We start from the raw sequence: 22499 nt of genomic DNA on the forward strand, positions 1-22499 counted from the left end.
CAGATAGATTGAATGTGCACAGTCTTTTTCCCAGGGAAAGGGAACCAAAAACTAAAGGGTTGAAGGTGAGAGGGGAAAGATTTAAAAGGGACCTGAGGGGCACACAGAGGGCGGTGAGTACATGGAACAAGCTGCCAGAGGAAGTGGTTGAGGCAGGTACAATAACAATGTTTAAAATGTACTTGGACAAGGGCATGGATAGGAAAGGTTGAAAGGGATATGGGCCAAACGCAGGCAAATGGGTGGACCAGAACAGGCTATTGGTGACATTTCTAGGAGTGAACATCACCAATAGCCTGTCCTGGTCCAACCACGTAGATGCCATGGCCAAGAAAGCTCACGAGCACCTCTACTTCCTCAGGAGGCTAAAGAAATTTGGCACTTCCCTATTGACCCTCACCAATTTTATCGATGCACCATAGAAAGCTTCCTATCTGGATGCATCACGGCTTGGTATGGCAACTGCTCTGCCCGGGACCGCAAGAAACTGCAGAGAGTTGTGGACACAGCCCAGCGCATCACGGAAACCAGCCTCCCCTCCATGGACTCTGTCTACACTTCTCACTGCCTTGGTAAAGCAACCAGCATAATCAAAGACCCCACCCACCCTGGCCATTCTCTCTTCTCCCGCCTCCCATCGGGCAGAAGATACAAAAGCCTGAAAGCACGTACCACCAGGCTCAAGGATAGCTTCTATCCCGCTGTTATAAGACTATTGAACGGTCCCCTAGTATGATAAGGTGGACTCTTGACCTCACAATCTACCTCGTTATGACCTTGCACCTTATTGTCTGCCTGCACTGCACTTTCTCTGTAACTGTAACACTTTATTCTGCATTCTGTTATTGTTTTCCCTTGTACTACCTCAATGCACTGTGTAACGAATTGATCTGTACGAACGGTATGCAGGACAAGTTTTTCACTGTACCTCGGTACATGTGACAATAATAAACCAATTCCAAGACCATATGGGACCAGTTTAGGTGGGCATCAGGATGAGTTGAACGGAAGTGCTTGTTTCCATATTGTATAACTCCAAAACTAGATGCTGACAAAAAACATGTGCCCTTGGAGGACCACAAGTTCTTGCTTGTGCCCTTGACACACAGGAGGGAGAGTGGACGGCTTAACAAGTGTCCCAGGTCACTGCTGAGGTGGTTGAGAGGTAAGGGAGGGGTCAGTCACGCGGAGACAGGGTCACACTATCCAGCGGTCAGTCACACGATGACGGGGCTACACTACCAAGGGGTCAGTCACATGGTGACGGGGTCACACTACCAAGGGGTCAGTCACATGGTGACGGGGTCACACTACCAAGGGGTCAGTCACACGGTGACGGGGTCACACTGTTTGGAGTTCAAGTTTGAAGTTCAGACACATCCAGCTCATTTATATCTTTAATAGGTCCGTAGCTCCTGATTGGTGGAAGGTGCAGCCCCAGCAGATGACATCAGCACTCCCACCGTAGCAATGACAATACTAAACCAATGCAGCTTCCCATGAAGGGGACGGAGTCCGCAGTGCAGTCCGAGGCCATTCTGTCCCGCCAGCCCTGCTTGCCCAACGTGAGGCAGTCCGAAACCAAGCAAACTACTTCACAGCCTCAGCTTGGGTCTGTACATTTCCCACTTACAGTCTCTGAGAGATCATCCCACCACAGTCCAAGCACAGTCCCTGAGCAATTATCCAATCAAAGTCCCTGATTGTCCAATCACATTGCTTGAGATGTTGTCTGATCACATTCCTTGAGAGATCAACCAATCACATTCGCTGAGAGATTGTCCGATCATATTCCTTGAGAGATTATCCAATCGTATTCCTTGGGAGATCATCCGTTCAGATTTCTTGAGAGATCGTCCAATCACAGTCCCTGAGAGATCATCCAGTCAATTATTTGAGAGCTCATCCATTTACAGTCCCTGAGAGATTGTCCAATCACATTCCCTGAGGGATCATACAAACACAGGGCAATCAGAGTTGGTCCCATCAGAGTTGCTGAGGAATAATCCAATCACAGTCCATGAAAGATGATCCAATCACAGTCCCTGAGAGATGATGCAATCATAGTACAGGATGATAATCCAATCACATAGCCTGATAGATCATCTAATCAGAGTCCCAGTCTTCACCCTGCTCCTGCAGTGAAGCTCCTTCATTGCAAATTTGAGGTTCGAGAATAATCATTATCTTTGGTTCTTGCTATAGTAAAACATGGCCACAATATTCACAAATACACGTCTGATATTCACCTCAAATCACTGTATGTCAGTTGAACTGATCAAAAAGATTCTAGCAATATTTGCTTTCATACATCAGCTGATGGTTGTCCATGCTGGTAAAGAAAATACAGAGGGTTAAGCACTTCCCGGCAGAGAAAGCATGGGATAGACACGGGGTGAAGCTCCCTCTACACTGTCCCATCACACACTCCTGGGGTCAGACACAGGGTGAAGCTCCCTCCACACCGTCCTATCACACACTCCCGGGGTCAGACACAGGGTGAAGCTCCCTCCACACCGTCCCATCACACACTCCCAGGGTAAGGACAGCATGGTTAGACATGGTACTAATCTCTCCTGATAACATACTCCCATCCCACCCTCCCTCACCTCCCTCACCTCCCTCACCTCCCTCTTCAGCCGCCCCATTTCCAGGGCGAAACACCCTCTCTTTAAGATTGTTCCGGGGTTGCTGCCCTTCCTTCCTCAGGCAACTCTCTGGCGATGATCCGGTCTCTCCCTGTCCTTCTGCAGGTGGTCATGGCACACACGGAGATTGAAACCTCTTCGAAAATCTTCCCTGGCACCCGGTCAAACCTCCTGTCTGCCTGCTCCCGAGTGCAAAGTTGGCAAGCCGTTCCCCACCTGAAAGCGCAGGTGGGACCACCTGATGCGTGTCTGAAGCCATGAGCTGGTCAGTTTATGCTGGCCACCTACTCCCTCTGAGAGCTGGACATCCGTCGGCTGGGGCCGTTCCTGAGGATGCAGCTCTCTGTCCCGGTATCCTGCGGGATGGGAAGGCAGAAGAGGATACGAAGGTCTCGGATCAACTCCTGCCTCACGCTCTCGGAGGAGAACATGTAGAGGAAGGGGTTGATGGCACTGTTGATGGTGGAAAGGCAGAGGAACACTGTGGAGACCGTGTAGATCTTCTGCTCGAACCAGCAGCTGTTCTCTAGGAGGGAATAGGCCACAGCCCGACTGAGGAGGATAATATGGTAGGGGGCAAAGCAGCCGAGGAAGATCAGGATCACGGCCAAGGCGAGGTATTTCACCTTGGCCTTCTGGGCCTGGTTGAGACAGGGGCTAGACTGGATCCTGCGGAAGATGAGGAAGTTGGTGGAGGCCAGGATGAGGAGGGGGATGCAGAAGCCCACAAAGAAGCGGGCGTAGTTGAACATGGCCACCAGGGGCGGCATGGGGATCGTCTCGAAGCAGGAGTTATTCTTGGACTGGGTGGCCCGCACACCCGACAGGACGAAGACAGGGGTGTGGGTCACCATGACCAGCATCCAGATGGTGGCACACACCGCCACAGCCGTCCGCCTCTGCCGGCGCCACTGCGCCTCAATGGGGTAGAGGACCACCAAGCAGCGGTCCACGGAGATGCAGCAGAGCAGGAGGATGCTGATGTACAGGTTGTTGAAGAAGATGTAGCCAGTGAGCTGGCAGGAGACAAAGCTCTGGCTCCACTGGTTGGAATTCCTCACGTAGGAGATCCACTGGGGGATGGTGCCCAGGTAGATCAGGTCCGACAGCGAGAGCGTGAAGAGGTAGACCGACAGCACGTTTTTGCGCCTGATCTTCAGTGTGCTCAGGCACAGGGTCAGCAGGTTGGCTGGGAGGCCGAAGATGAGGACCAAGCTGTAGACGGTGGCGAGTGGGACTGCCACCTCTTTGTAGGTGATGTTGCAGGACGCTTCCCCAGACCCGCTGGAATTGTTCATGGCAACGGGCTCTCCCGGCAGCCGATGCTCTCTAGCTGCCCCGCCTGCTGGGAGGAGAGGAAGTCGGGGGTGAGGGCAAAGGGCACGGTCCTTCCAAACGCTGACCCCGCACCACCACCCACCAGATTCCCCACCACCACCACCCACCAGATTCCCCCACCACCAGCACCCAGCAGATTCCCCACACCACCGCCCACCAGATTCCCCCACCACCACCCACCAGATTCCCCCACCACCACCAGCACCCATCAGATTCCCCCACCACCACCACCAGATTCCCCATGAGAAGGTGGGGAGGGATTGTCAAACAAAGGGATAGGATAAGATGAGTCAAAATGGCTTCTTGGTAATAATTATCGACACATTAAGCTTGTGGGTCTGTATAATCTGTTGTTAATGGTACGGTTTTGGGAGCTGTGTTAGGGTACAATTATCTAAGGGGTGACCTTATGGTTGTTTACAAAATCATGAGGGGCATAGATAAGGTGGACGGTCACAGTCTTTTCCCCAGGGAAGGGGAGATTAAAACCAGAGAGCACAGGTTTAAGGTGAGAGGGAAAAATTTAAAGGGGACCTGAGGGGCAACTTCTTCACACAGAGGGTGGTGGTTGTGTGGAACGAGCTGCCAGAGGAAGTGGTAGAGGCGGGTACAATTACAACGTTTAAGAGACACTTGGACAGATACGTGGAGAGGAAAGGTTTGTAAGGACATGGGCCAGATGCAAAAAAATGAGACTAGCTCAGGTAGATAACTCGGTCGGCAGAGATGAGTTGGGCCGAAGGGCCTGTTTCCGTGCTGTGTGACTCTGTGACTGTGACTGGAGGAACAGAAACTGAAGCCACATGATATAGAAACAGAAAATGGAAACTGCTGGAAAGATTCAGCAGGTCAGGCATTATCTGTGGAAAAACAGCCAGCGTTTCAGATGTGGGACCTTTCATTAGAAAGAGAGAAATACGTTAGTTGGGTTCGCAGCAAATGGCGTTTCTCTGATCGAGAGTGACTGGGAGATAAGGTTCAACAATTACAGCTTTCTCCTGTCCTGTTGCATAATGAAATTTTCATAATTCATTTCCTTTCTCAGCTTCCTGTGCATTCTTTATTGTGTTCTAATGCATTTTAGAGAGCATTCTGACTGGTTGCATCACCACCTGGTACGGAGGCTCCAATGCACAGGATCACAAGAGGCTGCAGAGGGTTGTAGACTCAGCCAGCTCCATCACGGGCGCAACCCTCCCCACCATCGAGGACATCTTCAAGAGATGGCGCCTCAAGAAGGCAACATCCATCACTAAGGACCCTCACAGCCGGGACATGCCCTCTTCTCGTTACTACCACCGGGGAGGAGGTACAGGAGCCTGAAGACCCACACTCAATGATTCAGGAACAGCTTCTTCCCCTCCGCCATCAGATTTCTGAACTGTCCGTGAACCCATGAACACCACCTCGTTATTCCTCTTTTGCACTATTTATTTATTTTTGTAATTTTATGCCTTTACACTGTACTGCTGCTGCAAATCAACAAATTTCACCTCATATAAGTCATTGAAAGTAAATCTGATTCGGATTCTGATTGTTATATTCTGTACATTTTCACCCCCAACATTTCGTTATTTGATACCTTATGTCGAGTTTTATACACCTAGTAATAGAGCAGACCAGCTCACCCTCTGCCAGGGTCGACTGAGGCAAGTGACCCAACCACTGTCAAGCAATTCAATTGTTTTTTGGGCTGGGGCATGATGGGGTAAAGGGTAGGGTAGAGGCACTAACGCACGTACACCCCCTCCCGGCACACCTCTACACGGGGGCTCATCGTAGCCCAGAACATCCTGCAATCAAATCAAAATAGGGAATATGGACAGGCACAGTGGTGTAGCGGTTAGCGTAACGCTATTCCAGCGCCAGCGACCCGGGTTCAATTCCGGCCGCTGTCTGTAAGGAGTTTGTACGTTCTCCCCGTGTCTGCGTGGGTTTCCTCCGGGTGCTCCGGTTTCCTCCCACATCCCAGAGGCGTACGGGTTAGGAAGTTGTGGGCATGCTATGATGGTGCCGGAAGCGTGGCGACACTTGTGGGCTGCCCCCAGAACCCTCTACGCAAAGGATACATTTCACTGTGTGCTTCGATGTACGTGTGACTAATAAAGAAATCTTATCAAAAACTGCAGACGCTGGAAATCTCAAATAAAAACAGAAAACGCTGGGAACACTCAGCAGGTCAGGCATCATCTGAGGTGGGGGTAGCAGGTAATGTGACCATCAGCTGCCGAGTCTGAGCCTTCTGATGGTTAAACAGCTCTCGAGGTCAGAGGTACGGCAGTGGAAAACCTGTGTATGACAATTTAGAGGGGAGTGTTGTATTCATAAGAAACAGAATGTTGGAAGACCCCAGCAGGTCAGGCAGCATCTGTGGAGGCAGAAGGTGTAAGGACCTCTCTGAGTTGGTAGTAAGGAAGGCAAATGCAATGTCAACATTCATTTCATGAGGACCACACTTGGAGTATTGTGTTCAGTTCTGGTCGCCTCATTATAGGAAGGATGGAGAAGATTTAGAGAGGGTGCAGAGGAGATTTACCAGGATGCTGCCTGGATTGGAGAGCATGTCTTATGAGGATAGGTTGAGTGAGCTAGGGCTTTTTTTTTGGAGAGAAGGAGGATGAGAGGGGACTTGATAGAGGTGCACAAGATGATAAGAGGCACAGATCGAGTGGACAGTCAGAGACTTTTTCCCAGGGCGACAATGGCTAATACGAGGGGGCATAATTTTAAGGTGATTGGAGGAAGGTATAAGGGGGATGTCAGGGGTAAGTTTTTTTACACAGAGAGTGGTGCGTGCGTGGAACACACTGCCGGCAGAGGTTGTGGGGGCAGATACATTAGGGACATTTAAGAGATTCTTAGATAGGCACATGAATGATAGAGAAATGGGGGGCTATGTGGGAGGGAAGGGTTAGATAGATCTTAGAGCAGGATAAAATGTCGGCATGACATCGTGGGCTGAAGGGCCTGTACTGTGCTGTAATGTTCTATGTTCTATGTTCTGGGACTAGAATATAAAAGCAAGGATGTACTGCTGAGGCTTTATAAGGTGTTGGTCAGACCACATTTGGAATATTGTGAGGAATTTTGTGCTCCATATCTAAGGAAGGATGTGCTGGAATTGGAGAGGGTCCAGAGGAGGTTCACAAGAATGATCCCAAGAATGAAAGGGTTAACCTGTGAGGAGCGTTTGATGGCTCTGGGCCTGTACTCACTGGAGTTCAGAAGGATGAGGGAGGATCTCATTGAAACCTACCAGATACTGAAAGGCCTGGATAGGGTGGACGTGGAGAGGATGTTTCCATCAGTGGGAGAGTCCAGGGTCTGAGGGCACGGCCTCAGAATAAAGGGACATCCCTTTAGAACTGAGATGAGGAGGAATTTCCTCAGCCAGAGGGTGGTGAATCTGTGGAATTCGATGCCACAGAGGGCTGTGGAGGCCAAGTCATTGATGCATTTCAGGCAGAGATTGATATGTTCTTGATTGGTGAGGGGGTTAAGAGTTACGGGGAGAATGGGGTTGAGAAAGAAATCAGCCATGGTTGAATGGTGGAGTAGAATCGATGGGCCGAATGGCCTAATTCTGCTCTGATATCTTGTGGTAGGTCAACGTTTCAGGCTCTGGTTGACTTGCACCTCTCGCCTCCACAGACGCTGCCTGACCCCCTGGGCACAACTTGGTGGGCCGAAGGGGTTTTGTGCTGTATGGTTCTATGGTTCTTCGAGCATTCTGGTTGTTGTTCCAGACTCCAGCAACTGCACAAACCCACTGCAGGTGTAGTGGGGGAGGCAAGCAGATGAGCTGCAGTGCAGGGCATCGATCCAAGCAGTCGGCTTAATAAAGAACGTCAGCCCAGACTGACTGACTGAGCAACTGTGTGGTGTCGTTCAGTCGCTTTGAAACTAGGATTGGGATTAGTATCTGTGGTAAGGGTGTTAGCTTTGTGGAGCGTGTCACATGCAGCTGGAGTGAGATGATTCATCTTTCTTGTTGAAAACTGCCAATTCTCACAGCCTCAGTGGGATTGTCCCCACTTCCGCTGCCAGTTTAGGCACTTATACCCTCTTGTTTGACTTTATTAAATGCATTTAAGTAATCAGAATCAGGTTTATTATCACTGACATATGATGTGAAATGTGTCGTTTTGCGGCAGCAGTAAAGTGCAAAGGCATAAAAATTACTATAAGTTACAAAAATAAATAGTGCAAAAGAGGAATAACGAGGTGGTGTTCATGGGTTCATGGACCATTCAGAAATCTGACGGCGGAGGCGAAGAAGCTGTTCCTGAATCGTTGAGTGTGGGTCTTCAGGCTCCTGTACCTCCTCCCCGATGGTAGTAACGAGAAGAGGGCATGTCCCAGATGGTGAGGGTCCTTAATGATGGATGCCACCTCCTTGAGGCACCACCTCTTGAAGGTGTCTTCGATGGTGGGGAGGGCTGTGCCCGTGATGGAGCTGGCTGAGTCTACAACCCTCTGCAGCCTCTTTCGATCCTGCACATTGGAGCCTTTTTAGCCGTCACCACTCTGTGAACCAATAAACTTCACCATTCCACCTTCTCAGATAGATCATCTGTATTGCAATGGAGTCAGAATCCTACATTGAACAGTACAGCATAGGAACAGGCCCTTCGGCCCACCACGTCTGTGCCGAACACAATCCCAAATTAAACTAAATCCCTTCTGCCTGCACATGGTCCATATCCTTCCATTCCCTGCGTATTCTGTGTCTGTCTAAAAGTCTCTTAAACACCACTGTCGTATCTGTCTCCACCACCTCCCCTGGCAGCCCATTCCAGGCACCCACCGCTCTCTGTGTAAAAAAACTTGCCCCGCACATCTCCTTTAAACTTTCCCCTCTCACTTTAAATGTATGTCCTCTAGTATTTGGCATTTTCTACCCTGGGGAAAAGACCCTGTCTACCCTACCTACCTCTCTCATAATTTTATAAACTTCTATCAGGTCTCCCCTCAGGAAGATACATCTCCACGTCTGCATTCTAATGCACTCCTATGCACTTCATTCTAATGTCGTTCCTATGCACTCTCTCAAAGCACCCTCATAAAATTACACAACACAATTGAATCTCCTGTCAGCTTCCTCTCCTCTGAGAGAAAAATCCCCCATAGAGTCATTGACTTCCTCATAGAGTCATCAAGTTATACAGCATGGAAGCAGGCCCTTCAGCCCAACTCGTCCATGCCGACCAAGTCACCTACCTGATCTAGTTCCATTAGCCCGCGTTTAGCCTGTGTCCCTCTAAACCTTTCCAGTCCATGAACCTGTCCAAATCCCTTTTAATCATTGCAATTATACCTGACTCGACCACTTCCTCTGGTGGCCCGTTCCAGGTGCCCACCACCCTCTGTGTGAAAAAGTTGCCCCTCAGGTCCCCTTTAAATCTTTCCCCTCTCACCTTAAACCTGTGCCCTCTAGTTGTAGACTCCCCTACCCTGGGGAAAAGACTGTGACCTTATCTACACCCCTCATGATTTTATAAACCTCAATAAGGTCACCCCTCAGCCTCCTTCACTCCAGGGAAAACAGCTTATCCAGTCTCTCCTTATAACTCAAGGCCTCCAGTCCCGGTAACATCCTCGTGAACCTTTTCTGCATCCTCTCTGGCTTAATGACATCCGTCCTACAGCAAGGCGACCAGAGCTGCACACTGTGCACAATTGTGATCTCACCAATATCTGGTACAGTTGTAACGTGACATCCAAACTCTTGTACTCAGTGCCCCGACTGATCAAGGCCAGCATGCCAAGCGCCTTCTTCACCACCCTGTCTACCTGTATCACCATTTTCAGGGAACTGTGTACCTGTACCCCAAGGTCTCTCTGTTCTACAACACTCCCCAGGGCCCTGCCATAGCTCCAGAGTTCCAGCTCTGACAACGTCCTTGCATCCCCTCCAGTGCAATCACACTGCTTCTGTAATGTGGGTGCCCAGAACTGCACCCACAGAGGCCTCAGGCTGTGGTCTAACTCATGTTGTAAACAGTTTCAGCACAACCTCACTGCTCTTACACCCAATGCCTCAAACAAAAACAAATCATGTGCCTTTTTAATCAGCTCAAGCAGGCTGCTCCGACAGCACCTCCTGAACCCCGTGAACCCTACTGCCAATAAGGACAAGAGCAGCAGGCACCTAGGGGTTCAAACCAGAGCTTCCCCTCCCAGTCCCATTTGAAATGTGTCACCAGTCCTTCACTGCCACTGGGTCTCAATCGTGAACCTCCTTCTGTAGGGCAGGCACGGTAGTGTAGCGGTTAGCACAATGCTTTACAGCACCAGAGACCCGGGTTCAAATCTGGCCACTGTCCATAAGGAGTTTGTACGTTCTCCCCATGTGTCTGCGTGGGTTTCCTCCCACATTCCAAAGACGTACGGGTTAGGAAGTTGTGGGCGTGCTATGTTGGCGCCAGAAGCGTGGCGACACTTGCGGGCTGCCCCCCAGAACACTCTACACAAAGATGTATTTTACTGTGTGTTTTGATGTACGTGTGACTAACAAAGAAATCTTGTCTTTGTCTTGTCTTGGGAGCACCTCCACCAGAAGGGGTGTAACGGTTCAAGACCATCACCTTCTCAAGGGACATTAGGGATAAGGAATAATCACTGGCCTTACCAGCGATCTGGAAATGAATGAATAAAACAAAGTGATCTGAGTGGGGCTTGAACCTGTAACTTTTCCACCCAAAGGAAAGTGTAATGTCATCGATCAAAGGCGGGCAGAGTTTCCATTGGCTCAAAGGCACAGGCCTAGAAAGGACACAACACTGCATAAGCAAGTAGACAGTGTGGTAAAGAAGGTGTATGGCATGCTTGCCTTCATCGGGTGGGGCACTGAGTATAAGCATTGGGAAGTCATGATGCAACTGTGTAAAACTTTGGTTAGGCCACACTCGGAGTATTGTGTGCAGTTCTGGTCGCCCCATTACAGGAAGGACATGGAGGCTTTGGAGAGGGTGCAGAAGAGGTTCACCAGGATGCTGCCTGGATTAGAGGGTATGAGCTGTAAGGAGAGGTTGGGCAAACTTGGGTTGATTTCTCCAGAGCGTCGGAGACTGATAGAAGTTTATAAAATTATGAGAGGCATAGATCGGGTAGACAGTCAGAATCTTTTTTTCCCAGAGTAGAAATGTCGAATACTAATAGCTGTACCAAACATGCGTCTAAGGTGAGGGGGGGGCGGAGTTTAAAGGAGATCTGCAGAGCAAATCTTTTTTACACACAAGTGCCTGGAATGTGCTGCCAGGGGTGGTGGTGGAGGCAGATACCATAGAACCATAGAACCATACAGCACAAAACAGGCCCTTCGGCCCACCATGTTGTGCCGTCCATCAAACCACCCTCACACTATCTAACCCTTTCCTCCTGCATATCCCTCTATCTCACATTCCTCCATGTGCCTATCCAACAAACTCTTGAACCTGTCCAATGTATCTGCCTCCACCACCACTCCAGGTAGTGCATTCCATACACCAACCACTGTCTGGGTGAAAAACCTCCCCCTGACATCTCCGCTGAACCTCCCACCCATAACCTTAAAGCCATGCCCTCTCGTCTTGAGCATTGGTGCCCCGGGAAAGAGGCGCTGGCTGTCCACTCTATCTATTCCTCTCAATATTTTATATACCTCTATCATGTCTCTTCTCATCCTCCTCCTTTCCAGTGAATAAAGCCCTAGCACCTTAAGCCACTCCTCATATTCCATACGCTCTAATCCTGGTAAATCTCCTCTGCACCCTCTCCAACGCCTCCACATCCTTCCTATAATGCGGCGACCAAAACTGAACACAGTACTCTAAGTGTGGTCTAACTAGAGTTTTGTAAAGCTGCATCATACGATACGATAGTGGTGTTTAAGCGGCTTTTAGATAGACGCAGGGATATGCAGGGAACAGAGGGATATGGATCGTGTGCAGGCAGAAGGGATTTAGTTTAATTTGGCATTGCATTCGGTACAGACTTTGTGGGCCGAAGGGGCCTGTACCTGGGCTGTGTATAGTTGTATATTCCATGAAATTCCCACGAACTGGAATTAACAACTTTTGCAGCTGATTCCATGAGCCTGACTTGGACTTTGGGAGCTCAGCAAATCCTGTGTGGGTTCTCCACAGAAACCTCAAGAAGGAACCTACAGGCTGGTGAACCTAACATCGATAGAAGAGAAATTATTGGAAAAAAGTTCTAAGGGAGGGGATTTATGTTCACATGGAAAGGCAGGGACTGATGGGGAGGAGTCAGCATGGTCTTGTGTAGGGAAAGTCCTGTTCCACAAGTCTGATTTAGTTTCTTGAGGAAGTAACTAAATGGATGAAGACAGGGTGTTAGACACGGTTTCTGTGGACCTCGGTGAAGTCCCGTACAGTAGGCTGGTCCAGAAAGTGAGGGCATGTGGGGCTGCATATAGGAGGCAAGAGGTAGTTGTCAAGGGATGTTTTTCTGACTGTACGCCTATGACCAGTGGTGTATCGTAGGGATCGGTGGTAGGATCATTGTTGATTGTCGTGTATATAAATGACTTGGACGAGAATGTAGGTGGACCGATTAGTAAGTTTGAAGATGACACATAAATTGGTGGAGTGGTAGTTAATGAAGAAGATTATGAAAGGATACAGAGCGACATAGATCAGCTGGAAAGTTGATCTCCTTTGACCCTCAAAGGGGTCAAGATAAGATAAGATAAGATACCTTTATTAGTCACATGTACAACGAAACACACAGTGAAATACATCTTTATGTAGAGTGATTTGGGGGGCAGCCCGCAAGTGTCGCCACGCTTCCGGCACCAACATAGCATGCCCACAACTTCCTAACCCGTATGTCTTTGGAATGTGGGGTGAAACCGGAGCACCCGGAGGAAACCCACGCAGACGCGGGGAGAACGTACAAACTCCTTACAGACAGCAGCGGGATTTGAACCCGGGTCGCTGGCTCTGTAATAGCATTACGCTAACCGCTACACTACCGTGCCTGCCCATTACCGGATTAGTGAGGTCCACATGGACGAGTTGGTCTGGAGGGCCAGTTTCTGTGCTGTATAACTCTGATTCCAAATACATTTCCCCAAACTGCTCTCAAAGGGCAAGTTAGGGTCACCCTCAGTCCCAGAAACTTGCCCTGGGACCCTTACTTAACATCCCTACTCAGATATGTTATACATGACACCTTGCTGCTCATTGCTACATTGCAGGAGTTAAAGGACAACTGGCTCTGAAAACCATCTGATCTATGATAAAAACGATAGTTTTGTTGCGATTTGCAAGGACGGCAATGAGGGTCCCAAACACGTCAGTGTTCACAAGGGGCACTCCTGCCCCCACAGACGCCCAATCTGATGAAGCACCACTGACCTGAAACATTGACACTGTTTCTCTCTCCACAGACACTGCCTGACCTGCTGAGTGTTCCCAGCCCTTTACTGGTTTTATTTCCAAAGACATCTGCAGGACTTTTGACGTTCCGTTAATCCCCATTAGGTCTTTCAATGACATTGATCGGACCCAGTAATATAACTGTGTCGTTATCAAAGCTACATTGTTAGGACTCAACACTCTTCACAATGATACCTTTAACAATCAATATTACTGTCATTATATCCTTAGAACCTAATACTTTATTGCAATTTCACACCAGGACCCAGAAGCTTCACATTGTTAAGATTCATTATTTTAGTATTGTGAGGAGCCTCTCTTATCATAACCACTTCTTTAGTATCAGTATCATAACACCGGCAATAGGTCTCCGTCTTTCCATAGGCATGTTATTACAACACAATGCTTCTGTAACCATGATTTTAGGAACCACCATTACTGTAAATATATCATTAAGACCCAATATTTTTATTTTAAATACATTGTTAAGGCTCATCTTTCTCATAAATACTTAGTTAGGAACCAGTGGTTTTGCTTACATCATTAGGACCAGAGTTATAATGACATTATTAGGACTGATAGTTTCATAATGACATTGATAACTGTAAAAACATTGTCAGCTCCTGGCACTATAACTGAATGGTAATGACCCAGTGTTGCACAGGTTAACAGAACGTCTCTCACACTTACTTCCTGCAGCCTCCCGCACTAGCGTCCTGGAGATGAGAGGGGAGGGGGCTGTAGAACTCTCCTTACCCCCTCACCTCTCATCCTTCACAACATCTGGGAGATGAAGTCAAATCTGCCCCTGTCCTCTCCCCGCCCAGACACTCACGCTCCCCGTCTCTCTCTCTCTCTCTCTCCCTCTCTCTCCTTTCCTCTCTCACATTCATTAATCCCTCTCATTTTCCCTCCCTGTGCCTGACCCCCTAAACGTCAAAGAACATGGAACATAGAATATGTTTGCGGAAGATAGAACATAGAACAGTACAGCACAGGAACAAGCCTTTTGGCCCACAATGTTGTGGTGAAATAATTAAAATGGTAAACTAATCCCTTCTGCCTACACAATGTCCACGTCCCTCCATTCTCCGCACATTCATCTGCCCATCTAAGAGCCTCTTAAACCCCTCGATCGTATCTGCCTCCACCACCACCCCTGGCAGCACATTCCAGGCACCCGCCGCTCTCCGTGTAAAAAACTGAACCCTTTTCTCTCTCTGTCTTTCTCTTTCCCTCTCTTTTTCGTTTTCCCTCGCGGTCTCTCTGCTTCCTACCATCCACTCCACATGCTCCTGTCACAGCCTGACTCCCTCACCTCTTGTTTGACCTGCTCCCCTTTCAAATGGAGAACCACGCAGAGTAAATCACCCAGTTCCCAATCCTGAATGAATTCCACTAAGTTACATCAAATAAGAGGACACTTACCTTTTCAAAAGGCTCTCTGCAATGAGGTTGATAGAAAGTCACTCAGCAACTGATTGGGTTCAGCGTGAAAGTAGCTCTGTACTGAATACAGGATATGACAGCACTGTCTACTTCTCTGAGTCAGTATGCACACTCACACCACACTTCCAAACCACAGTGATGCTGGGGGATCTCAGCAGGCCAGGCAGCATCCGTGGAGAAAAGCAGGCGGTCAACATTTCGGGTCAGGACCCTTCTTCAGGACTGGAGATGGGAAAAGGGGGAAGCCCGATATATAGGAGGGCAGAGCAGAAGGAATTACTTAAAGTGGGAGAATTCAATGTTCGTGCCGTTAGGCTGCAAGGTTCCAAGACAGAAAATGAGGTTCTGTTCCTCAAATTCCTCCACTTTAAGTAATCCCCACCCCCATATCTCCCCACCATGCTTCATCTCTTCCTCCCTTTCCCAGCCTCTCTCTCTTTTCTATCCCTTTTTTCCCTCCCTCTCCTTACCTGTGACGCATCCCCCAGTGGATCTGCTCTCCCCTCCTCCCCCGCACCTGCATCTACCTATCACCACCCTGTGCCCACCCCGCCTCCCCTGTTTTGTCCACCTATCACGGCTCTGCTTTTCCCTCCTATATATTGGGCTCCCCCCTTTTCCTAGCTTCAGTCCCGAAGAAGGGTCCTGACCCGAAACTTCGACCACTCTTCTCCACAGTTACTGCCTGGCCTGCTGAGTCCCTCCAGCATCATCGTGGTTTTCATCGAGATTCCAGCATCCACAGTCCTTTGTTTCTCTACACTTACAAACCAGCCACTCACAACCTGATAGACATTGCCACAGCCTTGTACAGACTGACGTTAATGCACCAGCCTCATGAGGATCTGGTGGCTAAGTCTAACCCACAAGTGTTGTAACAACAAATTGCTGGAGGAACTCAGCTGGTTGAGCAACATCTGTGGGGGGAGAGGAATTGTCGATATTTTGGGTTGAGACCTTGCATTTGGGGAGAGTTGATGGGAATGGGGAGAATAGGTTAAATATGAGAGGGCACGGCTTTAAGGTGGGGGGGGAAGTTTAAAGGAGATGTGCAAGGGGCAAGTGTTTTTACACAGAGAGTGGTGGGTGCCTGGAAGGTACTGCCAGCGGTGGTGGTGGAGGCAGATACGATAGAGGTGTTTCGACAGACCCTTGAACAGGCCGGGAATGGAGGGATGTGGATCATTTGTAGGCAGATGGGTTTGGTTTAATTTGGCATCATGGTTGGCACAGACATCGTGGGCTGAAGGGCCTGTTCCTGTGCTGTACTCTTCTACATTGTATGTTCTATGTTCTATGAGAGTTGGCATGGTCACTGCTCCAGCATCCTGGGTTCAATCCCGACCTCCGGCGCTGTCCGTGTGGAGTTTGCACGTTCTCCCTGTGACCGCGTGGGCTTCCCCCGGGTGCTCCGGTTTCCTCCCACATCCCAACGACATGCGGGTTGACTTCTGTAATCTACCCCTGAGTAGGTGGGACTGTTTTCCCTGAGGAGAAGGAGGCTGAGGGGTGACCTTATCGTGGTTTATAAAATCATGAGGGGCAGAGATAAGGTGAATGGTCACAGTCCTTTCCCCAGGGTTGGGGAGTCCAAAACCAGAGGGTATGAGGTTAAAGTGAAAGGGGAAGGATTTAAAGGAAACCTGAGGAGCAACTTTTTCCACACAGAGGGCGGTGGGTGTGTGGAACGAGCTGCCAGAGGAAGTGGTTGAGGCAGGTACAATAACAACATTTAAAAGACATTTAGGTACATGGATAGGAAAGGTTTAGAAAGATATGGACCAAACGTAGGCAAATGGGACCAGCTCAGGAAGGGAACTTGGGTGGCATAGAACACAGAACATAGAACAGTACAGCACAATACAGGCCCTTCGGCCCATAATGTTGTGCCGACCTATAAGATAAGATAAGATCTTTATTAGTCACTTGTACATCAAAACACACAGTGAAATACATCTTTTGCCTGGTGATTTTGGGGGGCAGCCCGCAAGTGTCGCCACGCTTCCGGCGCCAACATAGCATGCCCACAACTTCCTAACCTGTATGTCTTTGGAATGTGGGAGGAAACCGGAGCACCCGGAGGAAACCCACGCAGACACGGGGAGAACGTACAAACTCCTTACAGACAGTGGCCGGATTTGAACCCCGGCTCGCTGGCGCTGTAAAGCATTGTGCTAATCACTATGCTACCGTGCCGTCCTAAGACTATCTAACCCCCTCTTCCCACATATCCCTCTATTTTAAATTCCTCCATATGCCTATCCAGTAATCTCTTGAATTTGACCAATGTACCTGCCTCCACCACCGTCCCAGGCAGCACATTCCATGTACTAACCACTCTCTGGGTAAAAAAACCTTCCTCTGATATCTCCCTTGAACTTCCCACCCATTACTTTAAAGCCATGCCCTCTTGTATTGAGCATTGGCGCCCTGGGAAAGAGGTGCTGGCTGTCTATTTATTCCTCTCAATATTGAGGGGATGAGTTGGGCCAAAGGGTCTGTTTCCGTGCTGTATGACTCTATGAATAGGTCCCCATAGCCCTTCACTTCCCCACAGTCTAAAACTCTACCTATCTCACACTCAAGGTCTCGACCTCCCACAGCCTCCTGGTGCAGAGAACTCACTGAGAGATGAAATTCCTTCTCACCTTCAGCTGAAGTACAAGTCTCTGCATCCATTCATCCATCCAGACTCTGAGACAGCCACATGAATGACAGAGAAATAGGGGACTATGTGGAGGGAAGGGTGAGATAGATCTTAGAGCAGGATAAAATGTCAGCACAACATTGTGGGCCGAAGGGGCTGTACTGTGTTCGATGTTCCATGTTCATTCTATCCAGCCCCCTCAGGATGTTACACTTCTCAATCAGGTCATTCTTCTAAACCCCAGGTCCCTCTCCAGCCTGCTCAACATTACCTCTTAAAACAACCACTCCATCCCAGGAACCAACAGAGAGTTGGGCACTGGAGCTAGTCATCAACCTGAAACGTCAACTGTTTCTCTCTCCACAGACGCTGCCTGACCTGCTGAGTGCTTCCAGCCTTTTCTGTTTTTATTTCTGATTTCCAGCATCTGCAGTTTTTGCTTCTTGATCTACTGAGTGAATCTTGTCTGACTACCTCTAATGCAAGTCAGATACATACACAGTAAATTGGTAAATTGGTTTATTATTGTCCCATGTACCGAGGTACAGTGAAAAGCTTTGTTTTGCATGCCATCCATACAGATCATTTCATCACATCAGTGCATTGAGGTAGTACAAGGGAAAACAATAACAGAATACAGAGTAAAGTGTTACAGTTACAGAGAAAGTGCAGTGCAGACAGACAGTAAGGTGCAAGGTCATAACGAGGTAGATTGTGAGGTCAAGAGTCCATTTTATCGTACTAGGGAACCATTCAATAGTCTTATAACAGCGGAATAGAAGATAAGATAAGACATTTACTATATATTAGTCACACGTACATCAAAACACACAGTGAAATGCATCTTTTGCGTAGAGTGTTCCGGGGGCAGCCCACAAGTGTCGCCGCGCTTCCGGTGCCAACACAGCACGCCCACAACTTCCTAACCCGTACGTCTTTGGAATATGGGAGGAAACCGGAGCACCCGGAGGAAACCCACACAGACACGGGGAGAACGTACAAACTCCTTACAGACAGCGGCTGAATCAACCCCGGGTCGCTGGCACTGTAGTAGGGTTATGCTAACCGCTACCTTGAGCCTGGTGGTATGTGCTTTCAAGCTTTTGTATCTTCTGCCCGATGGAAGAGGGGAGAAGAATGTCTGGGTCAGGAGGGGTCTTTGATTATGTTGGCTGCTTTACTAAGGCAGTGAAGAGTGTAGATAGACAGTGTACACAATGTATAACTGTAACACTATAATTTGCATTGTGTTATTGCTTTTTCCTTTGACTGCCTCAATGTACTTATGTTTTGAAATGACCTGTACGGACGGCATGCAAAAAAAGAGTTTTTCACTGTACCTCGGTACATGGGACAATCATAAACCAACTATCAATTATGTAAAGTCCCAGCTGTGGTTTCATCAACAGCAGCAAGACTTATTTTTATACTATGCCCTGTTACAACGCAAACTGGTTCAGAGATTCATGAGACTGGTTCTGGGGACAACAAGTTGCTGCATGAGAGAATGCATAGCCTGGGGCTATATCCTCTGGAGATTAGAAGAATGAGAAGAGATCTCAATGGAACTTGCAAAATCCTTACAGTGTTTGACAGGCTGGATACGGGGAAGGTGTTTCTCCTGACTGGGGAGTCTGGGACCAGGGGTTACTGTCTCAGAGTAAGGGACAGGCTGCTGAGGATGGAGATGAAGGTGGTGAATCTCTTCCTTGGAGGGTTGTGGTAATTGGAAATTGGTTTATTGTTGTCACATACACAGTGAAAAACTTGTCTGCGTGCCATCCATACAGATCATGCTGTACATAAGTACATTGAGGTAGTACAAAAGGAAAAGAGGGGTGACACGTACGGACTGCCCCCAGCACATTCTCAGTAAGGCAAAGAGATGCATTTCACTGTGCATTTTGATGTACATATGACTACTAAATAAATATCTTATCTTCTATCCCACTGTTAACAGAATGCAGAATAAAGTGTTACAGTTACAGAGAAAGTGCAATGCTGGCAGATTGGTGCAAGGTCATGACGAGGTAGACTGGGAGATCATCTTTATTGTACAAGAGGTTCGTTCAAGAGTCTGATAACACTGGGACAGAAGCTGTCCTTGAACCTGGTGGTGCGTGCTTTCAGGCTTTTGTATCTTCTACCCGATGGGAGGGGGGAGAAGAGAGAATGTCCGGTGTGGGTGGGGTCTTTGATTATGTTGGCTGCTTTACCGAGGCAGCAAGAAGTGTAGACGGAGTCCAGGGAAGGGAGGCTGGTTTCTGTGATAGACTGGGCTGCGTTCTCAGGTTGGATTGATCCAAAACATCTATAGATTTGTGGCCATGAAGAGGTGAAGTGAAATGGAGAGTGTGCAGGAAAATGGAGCTGAGGTATATCGGCCATGATCTTGGAGGAGCAGGCTCAAGGGACCATTCCTACTCCTTTTTCCTGTTCTTACGACATTCCACTTGACATTGGTTTCATGTCTGATCTGCCTGCCATGGTGGTTGCTCCAGCAGCTGGATTAGATGGTGGGCATTGAACCCACAACATCTGGCTACCCGGAGTGAGCTGCCCGCGTGGTTCAGTGTAATGGATTTGTTCCAGACCACTCTTGGACTAGTTGGTGTAGACACACTGTACCACCACCATCATTGCACGACCAAAGACACACAAAGACCTGAAGTGGACAAGGGTGAGGGAGCAGACTGGAATTGGCTGGCATCTGCGTCAGGGTAACCGGTGCCACCTCACACCCTCACTCCTTCTCATGTCTTCCAGGTAACCATGGTGCAAGTAACCACAATGTCATCAGTTCCCCACTCCATGCTAACTTCAGTCAGCTGCCTAGGTTGGACCAATGGCTAACTACTACCGCTCTTCAACCACAAAAACCAACACTAATACTAGACAACAGCCAATGGTGTCTGTGTCTGTCTGGATGCATCACAGCTTGGTACGGCAACTGCTCTGCCCAAGACCACAAGAAACTGCAAGAGTTGTGGACACAGCCCAGCACATCACAGAAACCAGCCTCCCCTCCATGGACTCTGTCTACATTTCTCACTGCCTCGGTAAAGCAGCCAACATAATCAAAGACCCCTCCCACCCCGGACATTCTCTCTTCTCCCCTCTCCCATTGGGCAGAAGACACAAAAGCCTGAAAGCACGTACCACCAGGCTCAAGGACAGTTTCTATCCCACTGTTACAAGACTCTTGAAAGGAGCAGTGGGACTAGTTTGGGGATTGACACAGGGCTGTGGGGAGGGAGCGGGCAGTGGGATTAGTTTGGGGACTGATACAGGGCTGTGGGGAGGGAGCGGGCAGTGAGATCAGATTAGAAACGTCATAGAACACTACAGCACAGAAACAGGCCCTTCAGCCCATCTGGTCTATGCCAACCTGATCTTCTGCCTCATCCCATCTACCTGCACCCGGACCATATCCCTCCAAACCCCTCCCATCCATGTACCTATCCAAACCTCTCTTAAATGTTACAATTGAACCCACATCCACCACTTCCACTGGCAGCTCGTTCCACACTCGCACCACCCTCTGAGTGAAGAAGTTCCCCCTCAGATTCCCCTTAAATATTTCACCTTTCACCCTAAACCTATGACCTCTAGTTCTAGTCTCCCCCAACCTGGGAGGAAAAGGCCTGCATGCATTCACCCTATCTATACCCCACATAATGTTGTACACCTCTGTAAGATCTCCCCTCATTCTCCTGCAGGGAATAAAGTTCCTAACCTAGTCATCCTTTCCCTATAACTCAGGTCCTCAAGTCCCTGCAACATCCGTGTCAATTTTCTCTGCACTCTTTCCAGTTTATTGATCTCTTTCCTGTAGGTAGGTGACCAGAACTGCACCCAATACTCTAAATTTGGCCTCACCAACGTCTTGTACAACTTCAATAGAACATCCCAACTCCTGTATTCAGTGCCCTGATTTATGATGGCCAATGTGCCAAAAGTTCTCTTTATGACACTGCGATGCCACTTTCAAGGAATTATGGATCTGAATTCCCAGGTCCCTTTGTTCTACCACACACCTCAGAGCCCTACCGTTCACTGTGTTAGTCTTACCCTGGTTTGTCCTCCCAAAGTGCATCACCTCACACTTGTCTGTCCATCTGCCATTTTCCAGCCCATTTTCCTAGCTGGTCAAGATCAGGCTGCAAGCTTTGATAGCCTTCCTCGCTGTCCACTATGCCCCCAATCTTGGTGTCATCTGCAAATCTGCTGATCCAGTTTATCACATTATCATCTAAGTCGTTAATATAGATGATAAACAACAACGGACCCAGCACCGATCCCTGCGGCACACCACTAGTCACAGGCCTCCAGTCAGAGACACAACCATCTACTACCACTCTCTGGCTTCTCCCACTAAGCCAACGTTGAATCCAGTTGACTACTTCATCCTGAATACCAAGTGACTTAACCTTCTGGACCAGCCTCCCATATGGGACTTTGTCAAAGGCCTTGCTAAGGTCCATGTAGGCAACGTCCACCGCCTTCCCTGGATCAACCTTCCTGGTAACCTCCTCGAAAAACTCTATTAGATTGGTTAGACATGACCTGCCACACACAAAACCACGTTGAACCTGTCTATCCAAATACTTATAAATCCTGTCCCTCAGAATATCTTCCCATAATTTACCCATGACTGACGTCAGGCTCACCAGCCTATAATTTCCCAGTTTATTCTTACAGCCTTTCTTAAACAACGGAACAACATTAGCTGTCCTCCAGTCCTCCGGCACCTCATGCATGGCTAAAGACATTCTAAATATCTCTGCTAGGGCCCCTGCAATTTCTGCACTAGCCTCCCACAAGGTCCAAGGGGACACCTCGTCAGGCCCTGGAGATTTATCCACCCTAATTCACCTCAAGACGGCAAGCACCTCCTCTTCCATAATCTGGATACAGTCCATGACCTCACTACTCTTTTGCCTCAGTTCGATAGTCTCTGTGTCTGTCTCCCGAGTAAATACAGATGCAAAAAAATTCATTTAAGATCTCCCCCCATCTCTCTCAGCTCCACGC

At 48.7% G+C, this 22499-nt stretch overlaps 1 protein-coding gene across 4 annotated transcripts in view; it reads right to left on the minus strand.

Annotated features, from left to right (window-relative positions):
- Positions 1–1384: 1384 nt before the first annotated feature.
- Positions 1385–22499, minus strand: part of LOC127579284 (probable G-protein coupled receptor 132) — a 40921-nt gene continuing 19806 nt past the window's right edge. The window contains exons 1-2 of one of the 4 annotated variants that reach the window (XR_007957669.1): positions 14798–15268; positions 1385–2332 (exon numbers count right to left, since the gene is read on the minus strand). Coding sequence is in view for 3 of the 4 variants with exons in the window: in XM_052032097.1 (XP_051888057.1) it covers positions 2933–3946 (1014 nt within the window). In the remaining variant the exon portion in view is untranslated. Of the gene's footprint in view, positions 2333–2633; positions 3994–14797; positions 15269–22499 lie in introns of those variants that run through there. The other 3 variants (XM_052032097.1, XM_052032014.1, XM_052032178.1) reach the window with 3 other exon arrangements.

This window comes from Pristis pectinata, chromosome 1 (assembly GCF_009764475.1).
Source record: "Pristis pectinata isolate sPriPec2 chromosome 1, sPriPec2.1.pri, whole genome shotgun sequence".
Taxonomy (NCBI): Eukaryota; Metazoa; Chordata; class Chondrichthyes; order Rhinopristiformes; family Pristidae; genus Pristis; species Pristis pectinata.